The sequence below is a fragment of the Ranitomeya variabilis genome, chromosome 4 (genome assembly GCF_051348905.1).
Source record: "Ranitomeya variabilis isolate aRanVar5 chromosome 4, aRanVar5.hap1, whole genome shotgun sequence".
Taxonomy (NCBI): Eukaryota; Metazoa; Chordata; class Amphibia; order Anura; family Dendrobatidae; genus Ranitomeya; species Ranitomeya variabilis.
Genome location: NC_135235.1, coordinates 86,356,040 through 86,373,379, shown reverse-complemented (window position 1 = coordinate 86,373,379; position 17,340 = coordinate 86,356,040). Strand labels below are relative to the sequence as shown.

Here is a 17,340-nt window from a genome sequence, read left to right as displayed (position 1 = left end):
GGGTTCAGCACCGCCAGCTGTTCCCCTGCTGTGCAGCCGGCAACGTGTCCTGCAACTGCCACGCAGGCACAACAGACCCAAAGCTGCCGCCAGTGCAGGCTTCGGCCTACACTCTGCTCCATCTCCTCCTCCTGCTGACCCCGGGCTCTAACACCGCCAGTTGGGGCCCGGTACTGCTAGCTGCACAGAGAAAAACACCAGCCAATGTGTCAGTGGGGTTCAGCACCGCCAGCTGTTCCCCTGCTGTGCAGCCGGCATCGTGTCCTGCAAAAGCCACGCAGACACTTGCTCTTGTACCTTCTGCTCCCCATCCTGGTTCCAGTACCGTCAGCTGGTTCTGGGCAGAGCCTTTGGCTTAGGTGCCTCCCTCTGGGTATCCGAGTTCCACCAACGTCAGGTGGTCCTTGGTAGTGCTTTCAGGCACGGGTACCTCCTGCTTAGTAACCGGGTTCCAGTAACGTCAGCTGGTCCTCGGTAGTTCAATTGGCTCTTGGACCTTCGGGTAGCCATCCGAGTTCCAGTTCCATCAGCTGGTTCTCGGCATTTTCTCAGCCTTCTTGTACCTTCTGCTACATTTCCAAGTTCAAGAGACTAAACACGATGACCCGGAAGACCACCCCTAAGATGACGACGACACCAGAGACGACAACCACCGTGATGACGACGACCCTGGAGACGATGACCCTGAAGACCACCCCGATGACGACGACCCCGGAGATGACGACCCTGAAGACCACCCCGATGACGACGACCCCGGAGACGACGACCCTGGAGACGACGACGACCTGGAAGACCGAGAAGCAGAAGAACAAGAGGCTGCAGAACAAAGAGCAGAAGAACATTAAGCATAACACTAAATATCAGAGCAAAAAATATTATCTAAATTATAAGCAGAAGAAGACTAAGCAGTGTATGGGGGTGAGTCCGTTCCTCCTCGTGGTGCCCCTGGATAAAGCCTGATGCTGCAGGCCAAACTGAACGCGGACAAATGTAACTCTTTTGTGACAGGCAGAACGGAAGGTGTAATCTTCAAACTTTTATAGATAACAACTACGGGAATGCCTGTCACAAATAAGAATATGATGAAGAAGTAGAATATGATGAAGATAATAGTAAAATAAAAAGAATATGAACAATGTAACCAAAAAAATAATAGGTAGAAGATGAAGAAGAAGATGAATAAGGTGAAGAAGTTGATGTCAAAGAAGCTGATGATGAGGATAATGAAGAAGAAAGTGTGGGAGAAGTAAAAAAGAAGGTGAAGGGCGTGGAAGTAGTGAAACATCAATATCTGACAAAATAAAAAAAAAATTAACATAGTCAAAATCTTTCTACCGCCGAACGTCATAAAAAAAACAAAATCCTGCTATTCTATTACATTGGGCTAAACCTCTGTGCCTTTAATGTCTCCGCCACATCCCCCAATACATCCTACATTATTCTTAGTTGTTTTCCTTCATGTAGAATGAACCTACAAGTTTATAAAGGGTTTATTTTAATTCCGATATTTTCGTCCCATTGACTTGCATTGGGATCGGGTATCGGTATCGGATTAGATCCGATATTTTGACGGTATCGGCCGATACTTTCCGATACCGATACTTTCCGATATCGGAAAGTATCGCTCAACACTAGTCAGTACGATTGCAGTGATACCTCATTTATATATTTTTTTTATGTTTGGCACTTTTACACAATAAAAACTATTTTATATAAAAACAATTTTTTTTTGCATCGCTTTATTCTGAGAGCTATAACTTTTTTATTTTTCTGCTGATGAGGTTGTATGGAAGCTTTTTTTGTGGGACAAGATGACGTTTTCAGAGGTACCATGTTTATTTATATCCGTCTTTTTGATTGCGTGTTATTCCACTTTTTGTTCGCCTGTATGATAATAAAGAGTTGTTTTTTGCCTTGTTTTTTATTTATTTTTTGCGGTGTTCACTGAAGGGGTTAACTAGTGGGATAGTTTTATAGAGCGGGTCGTTACGGATGCGGCGATACCAAATATGTGTACTTTTATTTTTTTTTTAATTTACATAAATAAATGGATTTATTGGGAATTTTTTATTCCTTTATTTGGGGATTTTTTTATACATTCTATTTTTTTTTTTACTTTCTACCATTGTCCCAGGGTGGGACATCACTATATTAGATCAGATCGCTGATCTGACACTGTGCATAGCACTGTGTCAGATCAGTTATCTGACAGGCAGTGCAGGAGGCTTTCCTGCGCCTGCTCTGAGCAGACGCCAGCTAGCCACCTTACTTCATGACCCGGAAGGAGTCCCGTGGCCATCTTGGATCCAGGGACTCCTTCCAGATCACTGGAGCAATGCGATCGCATCGCGTTGCTCCGGTGGGAGAGCGCAGGAAGCCCCCGTCCCTGCGCGATCCCCCTCTATGCCGCTGTCACCACTGACAGCGGCATCAGAGGGGTTAAATGCCCGCAATCGGCACGAGCGCCGATCGTGGGCATTGCTGCGGGGTGTCAGCTGTCATATACAGCTGACACCCGCACCCGATCACCGCGGCGCTCAGCGCAAGACCGCGGTGATCGGTGAGCCATACTAGTACTGCGGCTGGCACAATTGCAGTTGCCACAGCGCCCTAGTACGGCGCTTGGCACGAAGGGGTTAACTCCATATCTGCAGTTTAATAGCTATGTTTTACATGACAGATTTCCTTTAAAATATACATATTGTTTATCTTGAGCTGTAACCTGGTAAGCTTAGTACAGATCACCTATAGTATAAGGATCAAAAGCAAAAATTATTTGATTTTTAGCCCTTATTAATTAAACCGTTTACATCAATTTTTGATGAAATGGTTGCCTTAACCAGTTTAATACCAGGCACTTTCCTCCATAATGACGGGGCCAAGAACATTTTCAGGTTTAGTCATACATGCACCTTCAACAGCTTCAAAAAGAAAAAGTTTCCTCATCCAAATATTCAAACAGCTTTAGGCTATGTTCACACGCTGCGGTTTTTGCTGCGGATACGCAGCGGATTTGCAGCTGCGGATCCGCAGACGTTTTCCATGCAGGGTACAGTACAATGTTACCCTATGGAAAACCAAATCCGCTGTTCCCACGTTGCTTTTTTCCACTGGAAAATCCGCGCTGATTTTCTGCGGAAAAAAAGAAGTAGCATGTCACTTCTTTCTGCGGATTCCGCAACTGTTTTCCACCTGCACCAATAGGAAAGTGCAGTTGGAAAACCGCAGTGGAATCTGCAGGAGAAACCGCACAAAAAAACGCAGGGAAATCCACCGCGGTTTAGCACTGCGGGATTTCCAAATCAGGACCTGAAAAATCCGCAGAAAAAAAAGGATAGTGTGAACAAGCCCAAAACCTCCTTTTTTATTCTTGATACTTTGGGTATCATTTTTAAGTCTTTGCTCCTTTTTTTGCCGTTACCAGGAAAAACATAAAGAAAAAGAAAAAGTACATTTTACGACCACAAGGGACTGCTAAAAAAACATATTAAAATGTGTTCCCCATTCACTTTAAATATTTTTTCTATAAATCAGACATTTTATTTTACATCTTTTTTTGATTTGTTTTATCTATGTTTTCATATTTATTTTTTTTATTTATGTCACATACTCCTCTGTGAGACTTAAAAGTTATTTTAACATATTATTAAACTCTTTTTATTGTTGATTGACCATGTAAGTGCGGCTGGTATATTAGCCCAAATAATAAGAGAAATTCAGCTTCTTAGCTTCTTCTGGGTCTAGCTTAGCAATCACATGAGTGTTGGGCCTGAAAGATGATGCACTTCCTATACTGTATGCACAGTGCTTCTCTAGCACTACAGTATGTCTACAGAGATCAGATAATAAATCATATCTGCCTTTTCTATGGGGAGTCCAGCTGTGTCTGATACAGTCTTGCAGTTACGAGTTCACGAGTAAGAAGCCTACCTTTCATACAGGCATCAGTCTCTTCAGCATAACCTGTATGCTCATATCAATAGTTTAGATAGATCAAATGTGGTGTCAGATGCCCTTTAAATTTTATGGGCAGTCAAGAAGTAGTTAAAGTATCATAAATCATGATTTATGCAATGATAATGCAAAACACTATGACTTATTTTGGCACTTGGCAAATTTTAAACCATGCAAAAGAGAGTGGGTGTGACTTTTAAAGAGAATGAGAGGTTTTCAGGTTTAACCCCTTCATGACCCCAGCTTTTTGGGTTTTGTGTTTTCGTTTTTCGCTCCCCTCCTTCCCAGAGCCATAACTTTTTTATTTTCTCATCAATATGGCCATGTGTGAGCTTATTTTTTGCAGAACAAGTTGTATGTTTGAACGACATCATTGGATTTAGCATGTCGTGTACTAGAAAACAGGAAAAGAATTCCAAGTGAGGTGAAATTGCAAAAAAGGTGCAATTCCACACTTGTTTTTTTTTTTGGCTTTTTTGCTAAGTTCACTAATTGCTAAAACTGACCTGCCATTTTGATTCTCCAGGTCATTACGAGTTCATAGACACAAAACATGTCTAGGTTATTGTTTATCTAAGTGGTGAAAACAAATTCCAAACTTTGCTAAAAAAAAATGGCGCAATTTTCCAATAACCGTAGCGTCTCCATTTTTCATGATCTGGGGTTGGGTGAGGGCTTATTTTTTGCTTGATGAGCTGATGTTTTTAATGATTTCATTTTGGTGCAGATATGTTCTTTTGATCACCCTTTATTGCATTTTAATGCAATGTCGCGGTGACCAAAAAAACGTAATTCTGGCGTTTCAAATTTTTTTCTCCCTACGCCATTTAGAGATCAGGTTAATCCTTTTTCTAATTGATAGATTGGGCGATTCTGAACATGGCGTTACCAAATATTTGTATATTTGTTTTTTAATTGTTTTATTTTGAAAGGGGAAAAGCGGTGTAATTTAAACTTTCATTTTTTTATTTTTTCATACTTTTTAAAACTTTTTTTAACTTTTGCCATGCTTCAATAGCCACTATGGGAGGCTAGAAGCTGGCATAGCCTGATCGGCTATGCTACATAGGAGCGATTCTCAGATCGCCCCTATGTAGTAGAATTGCTGCATCAACAACCATAGAGGTCTTCAATAGACCTCTGGTTGTCATGCCTAAGCATTGCTGACCCCATTATCACATAATGGGGGTCAGCGAAATATGCATTTCTGGCCCGATGGCCGGAAGTGCTAGATATATGCTGCTGTCTGAGTTTGACAGCGGCATTTAACTAGTTAATAATGGCTGGTGGATCGTGATTCTGGATCGTGACTCCACACGCCGCCATTGCAGGCACATGTCAGCTGTACAAAACAGCTGACATGTCCCGGCTTTGATGCGGGCTCACCGCCTGAGCCCGCATCAAGGTGGGGATTCTGACCTCGGACGTACTATTCCATCCGAGGTTAGAAAGGGGTTAAGGTAATCAACATTTTAAGCAATTTGACACAACTTCAATTATCTCGTTTCATGAACTGGTGTAAGAAGTTTTAGTCTCAGTATAATTGGATGTTTTTATCTTAAGTATTATGCAGACTTTTTTTCAACTTATAGAAATATTGTGGACATTAGACCACTGCTGGTATGTGCCACTATATAAAAGTTGTTAACGAGAGTTGGGCACATTTTTTAAAGTTCAATTAAATTGTACTAACATTTTTCAAAAATTAGTAGTCTCCAACATATGTGTGATGTGACATTAAGGAGAGCACTCTAGGCTGGGATTTCTGTTGTCAACTTGGCCAGAAAGTCTCTGTGCATGTGCATTGTAAGGTCTCTGCTACATCGTAATACCATGAGATGTGCCGCAATGTTACATCAAGTACTCCATATTGGGACATTTTGGGCTTAGTTGTGATTGGAAGTCAGGGATTCAGTACATGACAGTGAAAAAAAAAGAGGAACTGAGGACCCTACAAGAGAGAGTGTGCAGTGGAGATGAGCAGTGAGGTATTAGTTGATTTTTTTTTCTCCAGACCCCAGAGAATGATGTTTAATTTGCAGAGAATAAATGCACAATGAATCAAATTTCCTGGTAAAATTGAGGTGATTTGAATTTGAATCTTGCTAGATCCAGTTAGCTCAAGTTGTTATCAAAAGGTATAAATTGGAGCTCTTGCTTTTTAAAGCAAATTCTTTAATAGTACCCTAACCTACCACGTTAGGAGCTCTGGTTGTTGCCTGCTGTCAGACTGAATACAAATGATATACAAATGTAGATCATACATGTAATTCATCATTCCAAATCTCTTTTCCACATTTATCTTGATAATAGTCACTTTTTAAATACAGAAAAGGCATTGTAAGGTAATAAAGTATAATGACTCACTTCTTCAATGTCATTATCCAGAGCTACAAAACCCAGTGGAGCAGTAAAGTTCTGGTTTTCTGAGATCGTTGTTCCAACAGGCGATGACTCCAGGATATAACCTTGATAAGTGGAAAAAGTGAAATATGGAGCTTGGTTGTTCTCATCCAAGATATCTATATGAAGACTAGCAAATGCTGGAAGTGGATGACCATTGTCTTGTTCTGCCTGCAAAAAAAAAAAAAAACATGACTTATATGTGGCAATGTAAAAATATGCAAACATTTGAAGAATATATTTAATTTAAAAAGAATCCCAATAACTTCAATCCTATTAGTTGCTTGAATCCAAATCTTGAAATGATTAAAGAAATTGCGTAGTCAAAAATTGTATTTTCATGAAAATTAAAGATATTTTTTTAATTTTCCCACACAATTATTAATATTTTTTCAAAATAAGAAAACATGAAAAATAAAAAGTATAATTTCCAAATTTTCCAATTTCCAGGAACACTTACACACAAGCAAATAGCATAGGCAGATCTCGGTGGGTTAATTATTTAATAACATTTATTTATATCAATTATTTAATAATTAAGTACAGTTGAAAAAGAAAGGAATGTATGTTTTATTTTGTTAAAAATCATTAACAAATATAATATTTATTTATTGAAATTAAAAAGGTGACAATTCTTTTAAGAAGGTGAAGATAACTTAACGTTATACAAATGGTAAAGGGGTTGGCAGCATTGCAGTAAAATTTTTGTGCTTAGTATGAAAGGAAGATGGTCCTATCATATTACAAGGTATAAACTCTTGCAAAACAATGGGGAGACAAAGAGCGCAATAGGGCCTTATCCACGTTACACAGAGGAGAATATACACCAATTTTGCTCACCTGGTTAGGATGAGATTAGAGCATATAGATAGCGGCTGCTGCAGATCCACAGGTCTTCACCGACTAGAGAAAATAATATCTTCAAAGGGAGATTTGTAGTTAAAATTCTGTGCTGCCGTTAAGATGAATTTCAGGAGTGGTATTTCCTGATGAAGGGGGCATGAGACCCCTGAAACGCGTTGAATAAAACCACTGTGAATCAACTATACTCTCCTGAAATTCATCTTAGCGGCAGCGCAGAATTTTAACTACAAATCTCCCTTTGAAGACAAGGTGTCAGTGCAAAAGGAGATGCAGCACATTTTGAAATTATATAAGTCCCTTTACAGTTTTCTCATTTTGTTATAATAGTTTTATTTTTTTAAATGCATAATATTCAATTTATACTTAATAACCCACAATGATCAAAAATGTTAGTCAACATTTTTTTAAATATTTTTATTTTTTTTAATGAAAATCAGAAATACCACATTCACATTCAGGCCTTTATAATATTTTCTTAAAGAAAATTTTACTTATCATAAAAGAGTAAAATGGGAAAGTGCTTCTAAAAACTAGAAACATTGAAATTTGCTTCTTATTTAAAATCCCCTCCATACTCAAGAATAATGGAATTCTTCATAAAGGAATTCATGCATTCATGCGAGCATTATTGTTCTGAAGATGTTCAGATTCCTGAATCTGGCCAGCATCACTGTCCCTGCGCTCCTCCATTGCTGCAAAAAGCGAGCATAGCTTGGATCAGTGGACAATCATGTTGCTAGTCTAAACTATCAATCTTCAGGAGTACATCCTCCACCTCCATTCCAGGAAGACTATGGAGCAGCGTGCTCCTGATCATAGAAGATGAGAATAACCTTTTAAAGCTGAGCTCAAATTTATCTTGTTTTATTGATCATCCTTGAAGCTATGTGTGTGTGATGCTAGTCACAACCCACGGATAGGCTGTGAATTAGTGCAATCAGACATTCCGGGGTCAATACCAAAAGAACATGTAGTAAACTAAGGGAAAGTATGAAGGTGTAAGTCGGGTCACATGCCAGGGTCAGAATACCAGAGAATATAGGATAAGCAAAGTGGGAATAGCAAAAGGGTTGTCTGAACACAGTCCAAAGGTCAGCAACGGAATATCAGATGCAAACGGCACTAACAAATGGGTAGTCTGAACACAGTCCAAAGGTCAGCAATGGAATATCAGATTCATAGGGGCAATAACAAACGGTAGTCAGAACACAGTCCAAAGGTCAGCAAAAGAAGATGATCAAAACTTACAGCACAGGGTACAGGCGAACACACCAGAGAGCACAAGCTTAGAACAAGCTTTTGACTGGCAATGTTCTGAACCAGACAGCTCACCTAAATAGCAGGGCAATTACCAAGAACATGGAGCACCTGTGGAAATCTCTGCACCTTCCAGTAAGATAGGTTAACTGAGCTGTCAATCAAAGCACTGAAAGCTCAGCACGCCCCAGCACAGGATAGGATGACAGAGCTGTCAATCACAGAGTCCCAGATACTCTGAGCAGATGAATCATGACAGTTTGACTTCACATTTTGAGTATTTGAGACAAGTTATAAAGTCTATATTGAGCCTTAAATTTTGCAAAAATTCCACAGATCCATAGGTGAAAGAGTTAAAAAAATAATAATTCTGCAGAATTAAGGGTTCCAAAGTACACAGTGAGCTCCATCATTTTTTTAAGCCAACTGTACCGCAATCCATCAATGGAAGTTTTATGCATAGTTTCCAGACAAAGTCTTAGTAAACAGGTTACTAAAAGACACTTAAAGGGACTACCCAGGATTAGACAAATCCTATGAAGAGGTAAGTTCCAGACTGGACCAAGGGAACACAGTGGACTTAGTGTATATGGTCTTTTCAAAAGCTTTTGATATGGTACCACACATTAGGTTGATACATAAAATGAGAATAATGGGGATGGGGAAAATATGTGTAAGTGGGTTAAGAGCTGGCTCAGGGATAGGAAACAAAGGGTGGTTATTAATCCTATGCGTTTTGGAAAGAGCGCTAAGGAAAGCGCATATGTTAAAGGCATATGATGGCTGATTAAATAAGCTTTCATATGTGGGGAAAGATGCGAGCTCAGGGTGTGAGCCCTCATCAAAGGCAGAGAAAAGTCATATAATGTAAATAAGCATCATATGTTCTGACAACATATGATGTAAATATATGTCGTATGCATTGAAGGGGTTAATAAGTAAGTTTCTTAACCCTTCAGGTGCTTCACAGAAAATTTTGGAATGTTGAAAAAAAAGAACATTTAGCTTTTTTTCACAAAAATTTAGCTTTCTATCCAAATGTTTTTATATTTACAAGTGTAACAGGAAAAATGGGCCCAAAATGTGTTCTGCAATTTCTCCTGAGAATGCCAATATCCAATAAATGGGAGCAAACCACTGTTTGGGTGCATGGCAGGGCTTGGAAGGAAGGAGTGCCATTTGACTTTTTGAATGTAAAATTTGCTGGAATAATTACGGGATGACATGTCACGTTTGGAGAGCCCCTGATGTGTCTAAACGTTGAAACCGCATAAAAGTGATGGCATTTTGGAAATTAGTCCCCTCAGAGATCTTATCTAGATTTGTGGTGAGCACCTTGAATTCACAGGTGCTTCTCAGAAGTTTATAACGTTGAGCCATGAAAATAAAAAAATATCTAATTTATCCTACAAAAATGTTTTTTGTCCAAAATTTTGCATTTCCATAAGTGTAACAGGAGAAATTTCACTGTTCAATTTGTTGTGCAATTTTTCCCTATATGTGTTAGGAAACTACTGTTTGGGCACACAGCAGGGCTTGGAAGGGAAGGAGCGCCATTTGACTTTGTGAAAGCAATATTTCCTGGAATAATTAGTGGATGCCATGTCACGTTTGGATTGACCCTCATGTGCATAAACAGTGGAAACCTCCCATAAGTGATGAGGGAAAAGCACCAGGCTAAACCCACATTGGGCTGACGCAGTGAGTGTCTGGGTCAGTATGATTTACAGTCTTCTCTTTTCCATTATTCTTTCCATGCATCAATGGTAATTATCTCCTTATATATGCTAATGGCTAATTTGCAATAGGTAGGCACTTGTCACTTTATATGCAACTTTTTGCCTTACTTTACTACGTTTACCTGTCTTTGCTTTGATCACTAACATTTATGCATTTGATATTTATGAGCACTGCGCACTTTATTATTCTTATTATTATATTAAATCTGTATTGGAGAGATTTTCTGTGATTATGATACTGTAATTATTTTTAATAAGCTGACTTGAGTAACATTGTAAATTAGATTTTGTGAGTTTGGGCTGCACCACCACGGGCTTTATTTAGTATATATAGACTATGAGCCCTCGCGGGCAGGGTCCATTCTCCTTCTGTACTGATGTGTGCCTTGTATTGCTCATGTTTATTGTACTTGCTATGAAAATAAATAATAATAAATTATAATGTATACATATTTTCTTAATTATTTAACTTACCTGTTGCTGGATGACAGCTCTGGGCTTGGCCGTCGTGCACAAAGTCATAGGACAAGGAAAATGGCACATTTATTGGGGGGGAAACAAAATTTTAGTGTAGCCTTGAGTTACGCCAAGGTTTTGTGAATTCTCAAAGCTTTTTATGCCATAATTATTACATAAAAGCTTTGATAAATCAGGCCTTTAGTCTTTTAGTACAATGTATTCATTATAGCGTCAGCATACAACTTGCTGCAACTCTATTCCAGGAAGCCATTTCCATTTCAGAAAGCTTTTTTTTTCATACAATTTTGCATGGAATATAAAAATGAGTCACAGGAAATCATTGTTCCCTATTGTGCAATACAATAGTAAATATTGCTGCATTAAAATAGAGTGTAATCATAATTTTGAACAGTATTCAAACAAAGACCCAGATGGCATCATTTTAACTTGTACGATCATTCACATGCTAATGCTCAGAATTTGTTTCACTGATTGAAAATCTAAAAATTAAAGAATCAGTAAAATATTAAATTCAAAATGTCTATCCATATCTAACTGAACCGATGGAATTACAATAAACACAAAAAGTAGAGTTTGCTTCCCCTTTTCATATCATGTTGTCATTAAATTATCACTGTATCATCGAACATATCACAAAATGTTGTGTCACTTAGATTCACTGTGATATAAAATGTACAGAATGCTTACGCTGACGGCAGTAGAAAAATATTCCATTAGTGGGGTCTGACCAGTAGGACTACCAGAATTGGGACCTTCCCATGCCCCCATCATTTGCATTAGTTATAAGTAATAGTGTCTGAGCTTGGATGCCTGTTTTTCTCTATATCTTCTATAGAGTTTTATGAAGCATCATGCTGAGATACCACTCAGTACAATTCTTCCTCCTTGCCTCTGTCTAGCTAAAGGGTGGACTCTTCATCCCAATGTAGCAGGGACACAAATAGTTTAGTAAAGCTTGATAACTCAGAAAAACTTGCACAGCATATTATGATGTATGTCTATGTACTATTATGTATCATCTCCAAATTTCCTGCCATAGAAAAGGATGAAGAGTCTAAGCAAAGTTTCCTGCAGTGTAAGCAAATATAAACACTTTCCTAAAACAACGCAATAGAAATGAGCAAATCTTCTGAAATTTAACTTTTCCAGCTTTGCTAAATTTTCCAAAAATGTTGATTGCCCTGAAAAGATATGTATAACACTTTGAAGTCTTCTAGGACTGTATCCAACACCATCGTAGCTTTTTAATGAAAGAACGGCATCAGTAATGTCAGTGACCTCTATATATACAGGATGACTATGGGTAAACGGATGGTAACCTTTCTTCTTTTCTTGTTTAAAAAGAATCAAAACAATCCATACTAACATATAATGTTTTATTTAATAAAGCAGGGTATGGGCTTGTGATTTAAAGGCCTTCTCTAATTTGAAGATGAAGTAGATGGTTTATCAAGGAGCAAATTTAAATACTGTATACTTGTAATGTTTCCCCTTCCGTCATCTGCTATTTCTCTATAGAGACTAGGTTCTCTACCGCTGGAAACAAATGCCCTTTGCTTTCTCCTCTGTAAGTGCTGTTATTTCTATTTACTTAAAGGGATCATTATTGATATGTTACAGATGAATATGATTAAATACACAGATAAAGAAGACAGTTTAAAGTTAGTGATGAGCAGATCCAATGAGATTTGAGTTCCCCAAATCAAGCGGATTTTACCAGGAAAATCAATTTTTTATCATAAAAATGACCTTGAATCTATGAGACATCTCTCTAGGGGGGTTAGCACTTGCAACAAAATGCAATATAATCATATACATTTCTATTCAAGCCTGTAACCACAACAATATTGATGTATATCACATCTTTGTACACAGAATACTAAGAATTTGTGTCCCTCATGTGACCTTTGCCTGATTTTATTTACTTTTTAATATTTGAAAAAATTTAATTCTAATAAAGGATTCATTTGTAGATTATGCCAGATTTTACTTCTTTTTACTGGGGAAATATCTGAACCCGGTATGTGGTTGTACAGAAGATTCTATTTGCGGCGAATGTCAGCTGTTATGTTCTGGAGTCTGGCGATACACTAAGCTTAACTTCTTCACTTTCTATTTTTTCATCCTCTTCTTCCAAAAACCATAACTTTTTTACTTTTCCATCAATATAGCTATATGAAGGCTTGTTTTTGTGGGACAAGTTGTACTTTTCAAAGACTCCATTTATCTTACCATATGGTGTACTAGAAAATAGGAAAAAAAATAAGTGTGGTGAAATTGCAAAAAAAGTGCAATTTCACAAGCGTTTGGGGTTTTTTATTTACCATATTCACTATAAGGAAAAATTGACAGGGCAGTATCATTCTCCATGTCAGTATGAGTAGGTAGATACCAAACATGTATAGGTTTTATTTTATTTAAATGGTGAAAAAAAAAATCTGAAATCTGTATGAAAATAGTTTTGCTTTTGTTGCTATTTTCCGAGGTCCTCGGCATTTTCATTTTTTGGTAAATGGGGCTGTGAGATGGCTTATTTTTAGAGCCCTGCGCTGATGGTTTTACTAATACAATTTTGGGGTGGATATGATGTTTTCATTGACTCTTATTGCATTTTCTTGCAATGTTGTGGTGGCTAAAAAAGTAATTCAGGCGTTTTTAATTGTTTTTGTTACGTCATTTTCCGATTATATTAATTTTTTAAAATAATTTGACAGATTGGGCATATTTGAAAGCAGTGATACCAATTATGTGTTCACCCAGGAGGATTGCCTAGTAGCATCTGGAAATCCCATCTTAGAGTTGTTTGTCATAAAACCACTGCACACGATGTTTTTACTTTATGATGTGCATGTGCAGGGACAATTTTGTTTGCTAACCTTTTGTCAGCCCTATGCCGTTCAACAAAATGGCAGCTAGCTGCCTACCTTTTTGCTGTCATTACGCAGAACAAATTACAAATAATCTGTATTCTGGAAAATATGTATTTTTGTAAAGTTTGGGTAGAATTCAATTCCATCCAAATAAAGTTTTCCATCTTTACTCAAAACATTTAAAAATATACAGCAGGCAAAGCACATCAAGGAGCTCTGAAACGTAATCAAGAAAAGTGCAAATTTACTTATAAAAGCATCAATAATTTCATTTTGTTTCAAAAGATATATAATAGTCCATTTATTTACAGAGATGGATTTAGACCGGTAATTTAAAGATGAAGTTTACCTTCATATAACATTCTCTGAATGATTTGTTACATCATCCCACCATAAATGTGTCCAGTAAGGCTGCTTTCATACTAGCGTCGGTACGGGGCTGTCGCGCTGCGTCGGCCCGATGTACCGACGCATACTGTGCAAAAAATGCCCGATGTGGGCAGCGGAAGCAGTCTTACGACGCTTCCGCTGCCCCATTGCAAGGTTCGGGGAGGAGGAGGCGGAGTTTCTGACATGCATGCACGGTCAAAAATGGCGGTCTCGACGCAGAAAAAAAGTTACATGTAACTTTTTCTGTGGCGGCGGTGCACCAAAACACGGTGCAACCGTCGCACTGCGTCGCAATGCGTCGCTAATAAAAGTCTATGGAGAAAAAACGCATCCTGCGGGCATCTTTGCAGGATGCGTTTTTTATCCACAATGACGCATTGCTACATGCAGTGCACGACACTAGTGTGAAAGTAGCCTTAGAAATAAGCTAATTTTTATGGTAGTTTGCTGCTCAAGTTATAAAATAATAAATCTATGGCTTTTAATCCAACTTCAAAACCTCCGTGACAATCAGCGAATATTGTAGTGGGAAGCTACATCACGCTATTGTAGTATTATTTGCCACCATATTAGGGATCAACAGTCCACCAGAGTAAAATCAATCTTTTAGAGATTATTCACATTTCCAATTTTCTCGTACGAGTGCAATTGGCGATTTTCAGAGTGGTCCATGGAAAATTAATGGACTCATGTCCGATTTTGATCCAAATGTCAGATAAAATTGGCAATGCAAGTCTATGGGTCCATTAAAAATCGGATCTCACTCGGATATCATTCTAATGCAGTCTGATTTTCAAAACTGTCTGAAAGAAGAGGGTGGAGAAGTTTATTTATTTTTTTCTCCAGGTTGGAGAAAAACTGATGACACTCAGACCAGCCTTTAATTAAAGTCTTGACCAAAATCTGTTCAGTTTATCTGTCTTTTTTCTCAAACATGGAAAATACTGATTTCTGAATAAGCCCTTACTCCGACTGATATATTGTGGCCCCCAGTAACAAGCCATCTTAAAGCATTATGATAAAGCATATGGAATGTTCTTATCTCATTTTCTCATTCTGTGAACAATATAAATATGTGCCTACTCCTACTTTTTTCAAAGAGGTTTTCCATCTTCAATTTTTTTGCTTAATTTATTGTAAACATTAATAAAATCGGCTGTACTCACCTTACCTTCATCTAATGCCGACTCTCAACTGCTGCTCCAAGTGATTGTGTGTAGGCTGCAATTTGACATCACAGCTACAGAAAAAGTGACTACTGTATTCAATCAGAGGGCTCAGTGGTGAAGCTGATGTAGACAGCAAGAGCCGCTGAGACCAGTGATTGGCAAGAGTGGTCCCTATGGTTTCACCACTGCAACCTGTAAACAATCAACAGTAGCTTTGGTAGAAAGTCTGCCCCAGTTCAGGAGATGGCAAATATAGTTGATTTTATTATTTTTACACAGAATAAAACAATGTGGTGAACATTTTTCAAGATAGAAAAAGGACTACAAAAACTCAACAGTCATTGAGACATGCAACAAAATCATTGATAGACTGAAATGCACATAAGTCAACACCCTTAGTTCAAATCTTGCAAAAATAAATATGCATTCATCCATTCAACTCAAATATTTAAATGAGGATGCTCTAAAAAAGTTTAGAGAAGTCACCTTTGGATAGAACTTACAAACAAATCAGTGGGTGGCCACTTGAAAACACATATAGGATATAGTATATGTGTCTCCCAACAAAGTATTGTAAAATCTGTGTTTTTCTAAGCTGGTAATCTCTTAACAATCATCTTGAAATATGTCAGGTGAAGAGGAAAAGTAAGAAAAGGATCTGTAATCTGAACTACTTGAGGTCACACATTGCAGAAGGGTTAAGGGTTAGTTAGCAATGTAATCACTCCAAAATTTTTCGATCTAGAAAAATGAGTGTTGCTTCTGTTGGCCAAATGCTAGGCTCTTCAAGGTTGTTGGAATAATTTTGGTTTTCATTTCATGGCACATATACAAAACCTCTTTCAATATGGCCACACTTGAGATGAAGATTTGCTTTTAAAGTTAACTGGCTTGACATAAAGATCATCCATTTCTCATGCACACATTACCATTTTGATTGCAAAGGATAACGATATTCCATCCTGGAAAGTAGAGTACATAGAAATCCAACATATTACTTCAGGCAACCCTGCAAGGTGATTAAGGGTCAACAGAATGTATCTAAGGAACTGGCTTTGCTCCTGTTTCACAATGGCTATTCAATACAAAGTTTATGATTATTATTCCTAGAGTATATTGAATGAGATTTGGCTTACGTTATTGGGTCTGTGGAAGTTGTTTATTACATGCTGTAGAGATGGTGGGGAGAATGTAATGATATTGTGTGACCTGTGCTTTAAAAGTGTATTGTAAATGAAGATTTCGTTTTGCTGTCACTGTTGCTGTCCTCACGTAGGAAAAAATGAACACTGTTCTGTTTTGCAATCTCCAAACAAATGATTGATTTTGTACAGCACATTCCTAGTGTGAAGTAACTGCCGGTACAAGTAACCTTGAAAGTTTTTCTTTTTGCAGACTTACTGTACTTTTCTATTTCCCAAAAGCTAACGTTCTTCACACTAGTAGTTTCCCATTTAAATAGAAATTTCACAGACTTATACAGATAAAGTAAGTTATTTAAAAAATATATATATATATATATATATTTTACTCGGAAATTTATCTAATGAACACAATTCAAAGTGAGCAGAAAACTCCCATACAAAGATAAATTGCACAACAAACATAATGGATTGAAATGTCTCATATGATTCTTAATAGAGATGTTTTGGATGTTTTAAAACTCACATAAACAGACCGCAAAATTTTCCCCAAAATTTTTTAATCTCAATACTAAAAGGCTTATTATAATTCCTCAGAAAATACTGAAGAGGGAGAGGAGAGAGAACCCTTCTGACCATAAAAGCTTTAAGGGAAGGTTCCATCCCCTCCAAAAGATTCCAACAATTGAATAAATGTAAAGTATGTTTTTTTCTTTTAAATATTATCATTTGTTTTTAATTTAGTAAAATATGAAAAATAAGTGTAAAAACGTTGTGCTATTTTCCTCTTTTAAACACTAGGGGAAGGAGCTGTTGAAATTTGCCATGAAAACCTAGTGTAGAATTAGCTCACATTATGACTGCAGTAAATGTGGGCGGGGTCTGGTCACATGTGTGTGACATCACACCTCTCCTCCCCTTCTGGGTGTTTGCAAAAGGATTACAGAGGATGAAGAGACATTTTGTCCGTGACTGTAAAGTGATACTGAGATGTGGAAGTGTCACCGAGGGCAGATGGCAGCTCCAATTCTGTTAGAATGCGCTGCTCACTGTATCATATGCTGGGGTTAGA

At 37.8% G+C, this 17,340-nt stretch overlaps 1 protein-coding gene across 2 annotated transcripts in view; it reads right to left on the bottom strand.

The window, feature by feature from the left end:
* PCDH15 (protocadherin related 15) overlaps positions 1 to 17,340 on the bottom strand; it is a 2,374,726-nt gene that overhangs the window by 1,272,634 nt on the left and 1,084,752 nt on the right. For both annotated transcript variants that reach the window (XM_077258870.1, XM_077258871.1), the window contains one exon: positions 6,322 to 6,528. In XM_077258870.1, coding sequence (XP_077114985.1) covers positions 6,322 to 6,528 — 207 coding nt within the window. The remainder of the gene's footprint in view (positions 1 to 6,321; positions 6,529 to 17,340) is intronic.